The sequence below is a fragment of the Penaeus monodon genome, chromosome 40 (genome assembly GCF_015228065.2).
Source record: "Penaeus monodon isolate SGIC_2016 chromosome 40, NSTDA_Pmon_1, whole genome shotgun sequence".
Taxonomy (NCBI): domain Eukaryota; kingdom Metazoa; phylum Arthropoda; class Malacostraca; order Decapoda; family Penaeidae; genus Penaeus; species Penaeus monodon.
In genome coordinates, this window is record NC_051425.1 from 23,314,196 (window position 1) to 23,318,146 (window position 3,951).

The window sequence follows — 3,951 nt, forward strand, 5'->3', positions numbered from 1 at the left end:
CGCGTTTTGCATTTAAGAAATAAAAGAAGATGAAGAAGAGAATGAGGCAGAAGAAAAAAAAAAAAAAAAAAAAAATTAGAAGGATTGTGTTCCTTTTTTAATGGGGGATTCGTTTCGATATTTACTGTGAATTGCTTTTCTGTTTCATCGGGTTCGTTTATGTCCGCGAAGGTATGTGTTTATATACATGCTCATGTATACACGCAGACCCTTACATTCACACAATAACATATCGTCATTTTATCTCCATCAACCTACAGCCAATTTAAACGCAATAATTTAGAGAATAATTGCTACATTCATATATAAAGAATGTTTTCTTTGGATTTTAATTTAAATTTCCTGACTTTCTTACGCTGTAAAACAAATTGCTTGTTTTTGTTTGTACGCATTATATTTCATTATATTTTGTTCTTCCTATTTCACACACCGTCATAAATTTGACAATTCTTTTCATGTTATCTGTGGTCTTCTTGTTGTCACTTCTTGCAGGAATGGGTTATATTTTACACAAAATCTATAATAATTCCGACCTTTGCAGTGAAAGTATCTGCAGGTATTTATGTTTCAATACCAAATAATTTTTTATCTCACCCTTTTTTCCCTCTTCACGAAATTGATAAAATATTACGTTGGATGACAAATACGTTTTTAAACGTCGAAACCACTACAAATAATATAAAAACGTTACAGCGTTCAACTTGTCTTTCCCTCACCGCACGCATAAGCTCTACAAACATATAAAGCCAAAGGATATAAATTTCTTTCGGTGCAAAGCCAGGACACATTTCTAGGCACAAGTACACGGTCAGGCAGCGCATTCAACGTGGAAGATAATGTGCCTCGTGCATGCAGTCCGTTGTTAATGGAGAGTTAGTGGTGAAAAATTAAAGAAATGTAAATATACAAGTTTCGAGGTCCTTGCTTTGATATCTTCACTCGCAGGTGCCAAGAAGTTCATAGTGAAGTGTCACCGAGACATTCTTTAAGGAGACACTAACAAATGCAAACTTATGCACGCAAAGATGCTGACACATAGACAGAATACACCAATTATTTAGAACGACTCCAAACCAAGGGTTTTATTACTATGAGTAATCACTCTTATCTCCGTGTTATTGCATCGTGTTTATATTATCCTTGTAATGCCATAACCAGTAGGAAGATGTCGCACGGCAATCTTGAGTAATGACTCAAAGCTCTGAATAAAATGCCCTGTCACATATATTCCAACTGTGAAACTTCTATAACGATGGCATTTGTTGAGCCACTGTCAGTATTTGAAAAGAAGAAAGGATATTTTGGTCCAAACCACATAATCATAACTTCATTGATATCAAGGGAGAATCATACAGGGTGTTAAAAATTTCATCTTTTATTTCTTATGCGAAGAAAAAATATATGCAAGGCAATTAGAAAAATTGCCAAAATATAAATGTGAACAATATATGGACAATGTTTGATGATAAGTTTGAATGAAATGAATATCTTATACTTATATATTGTACATATCTTTTTCTTACAATGCACTAGCACAGAACAAAACGTAGGGTTGTGGCGAATAACTCTCAGTGTAAATGATTTTAATTGGAATTAATTCTGTAATCACATTTTATATTTATTTTGTTGCCAATACTGTTTCCTGTCTTTCCAAAACAAATATGAAAAATATGGTAAAATCTTACTACATAGGCATTTATCTAAACTTTGTGAATCCTTGAAGATGAAGATAAATATCTTATTCTTACCATTGAGTTTAGCAAAATGTTAACTCATATTCATGAGCTGGGACAATAACATATTTGTTCTTATTTCCAACGTGAATTTTCGGAAACTGTTCATTCATCCTGCTCAGTCTGCCATTCATGTTCTGTTGTCTTCCATATATTTTACACCAGGTCATGAACCGGTCTTCGGGTACAGGACCCAAGAAATTTACTCTTCACTGTGCAACTGCTTGGTATTCGACGCACTTCGAAGGCGCAGCTGGAAAGTACTGCTGGCACTTGGTCATGAGCCGTTTGAGGCCCTGGATGTACTTCCGCTGCGTTTCATCGTTAAGGACGTGGGCCACGTGTTTACTGAAGATCTTTTCTCGCCCCGTTCGCGCGTGGATGCCCACCATGGTCACGCCAATGGGCCAGGGGGCGTTGCCGATGGCCATCTGCAGGTAAGCGTCGTTGGCCTTGACGTAATCGCGCTCCAGGCAGTGCTGCACGATCTCCGTCAGACACTCCATGATGTCGTCGGGCAGAGACCTCTTCTTGAGGCACTTGATCAAGGGCTTCAGGTACGACTGCGTCTGCGTGTAGGTAGCGGAGTCCATCTTCCCCCGGACGCTGAGCTTCTCCGCCTCCGGACGCGCGTTGTGCTTGCTGCCCCACAGCTGCAAAATCAGCTCAACAAACTTGAGGATGACCTTGCACCTGAGTTCGAACGAGGCGTTGCCCGGGGTTTAGGTATTCGCCCCCTCTCGATAGGCTTTCCTTGTGATGATTTTGCCCCCCCCCGTGAGAGAAAAATTCCGAAAGGTCTCCTCCCTTTTGTCTTCAGGATTTGTTTAAAGGGAAACTTGGTCCACCCGCTCCAAGGCCTCCTGGAAATCGTTCCTCAGACCCCGGTTCACCTCCGGCTCCAGGATCTCCAGCCTCCGCAGTCTCTTGAAGGCGTCGTGCTCCGTCTCGCCGAAGAGCAAGATGGGCTCCTCCCTTTCCCTCAGCCTCCGGAGGACCTCGGCGCGGGGGAGCTCTGGCGCGTCACCCACCTCCTGGTTGACCTTGTTCCTGCCCAAACCCCGAGGCCTGCCCTTTTGTTTTGGGGGAGCCCTTTTACCTCATTCCCGTCCGGGGGCCGGAAAGCCCAGTTCTTCAGTAAGCATTTCCCCGCCCCGGCGGGCGCTCAAAATCCCGGCCCGCTTGAAGTACTTCTTTGCCTCCATGAATTGCTCCCCCCCAAGGAACCCTTCTTTGGGTTCCCATCTCCCTTTTTTAAAAAGGCTTAACATCTCTATCGTAAAAGAAGAAAACAAGGAAGGGCTGTTACGTTTTCGAGGATATTTTAGAAGATTTTAGAGTAAGTCGGCGCGGAAGGGGGAAAAAGCAAATTGTGGAAAATTTAAATGAGATAAAATTGGGATTTTCTCCCTTTTTTAACAAAATTTTTTTCCCCTTATTTTATCATTTTTACAGAACCCATCAGTTCTTAAATCTTTTTTGAGGGAAATTTAAAACAGATTATCAACTTTACTTATAATCGTCCCACCTACTTCTATCGCTGGCAGGCCAAATACACTTACCCTGAATAAAATATAGGGAGAACGAAAACAATACAATGCCTCGGTTAAAATTTTAAAATAGTAAAAAAAAAAACCCAAAAAAAGAATCATAATTAAGTAGATAATGAAATTTAAAGCAGATCCAAAAAGGGCCCTTTTCATTTTCATGAGGTTTGTATCTTGGCTTTGCCTTGCCCAAAATGCCCCAAAAGAGTTTCGGAAAAGGGAAGGGGAGAGAAGGAAAAAGAAGAAAAAGGAGGAGAAGGAGAAAAGGGGGGGGGAGGGGGAGGGAGAGAGAGAAGGGGAGAGAGGGAGAGGGGAAAAAGAAGAGGAAGAGGGGAGAGAGAGTGGAGAGAGAGAGAGGGGGAGAGAGAGAGAAGAGAGAGAAAAGAAAGGGGGAGAGAGAGAGAGGGGAGAGAGAGAGAGAAGGAGAAAAGAGAAGGGGGAGAGAGAGAAGGGGGGAAGAAAGGGGAAGGGGGGATGAGAAAGGAGAGAGAGAGGAGAGGGAGAGGGGGAGAAGAGGAGAGGAGAGAGAGGAGAAGGAGAAAGAGAGAAAGGGGAAAAGAAAAAAAAAAGGACGGGGGAGAGAAGGAGAAGGAGAGGAAAAAGAGAGAAAAGGGGGAGAGAGGGGGGGAGGGGGGAGGGAGGGGGGGAAGGGGGGGAGAGAGAGGGGGTTT

At 42.5% G+C, this 3,951-nt stretch overlaps 1 protein-coding gene across 1 annotated transcript; it reads right to left on the bottom strand.

Moving 5' to 3' along the window:
* Positions 1-1,359: 1,359 nt before the first annotated feature.
* On the bottom strand, positions 1,360-2,938 carry LOC119598047 (pre-mRNA-splicing factor 18-like). Its single transcript, XM_037947686.1, is given in 1 exon segment — positions 1,360-2,938. A coding segment is annotated over 1 exon segment (996 nt). The 3' UTR covers positions 1,360-1,942.
* Between the last annotated feature and the right edge of the window lie 1,013 nt (positions 2,939-3,951).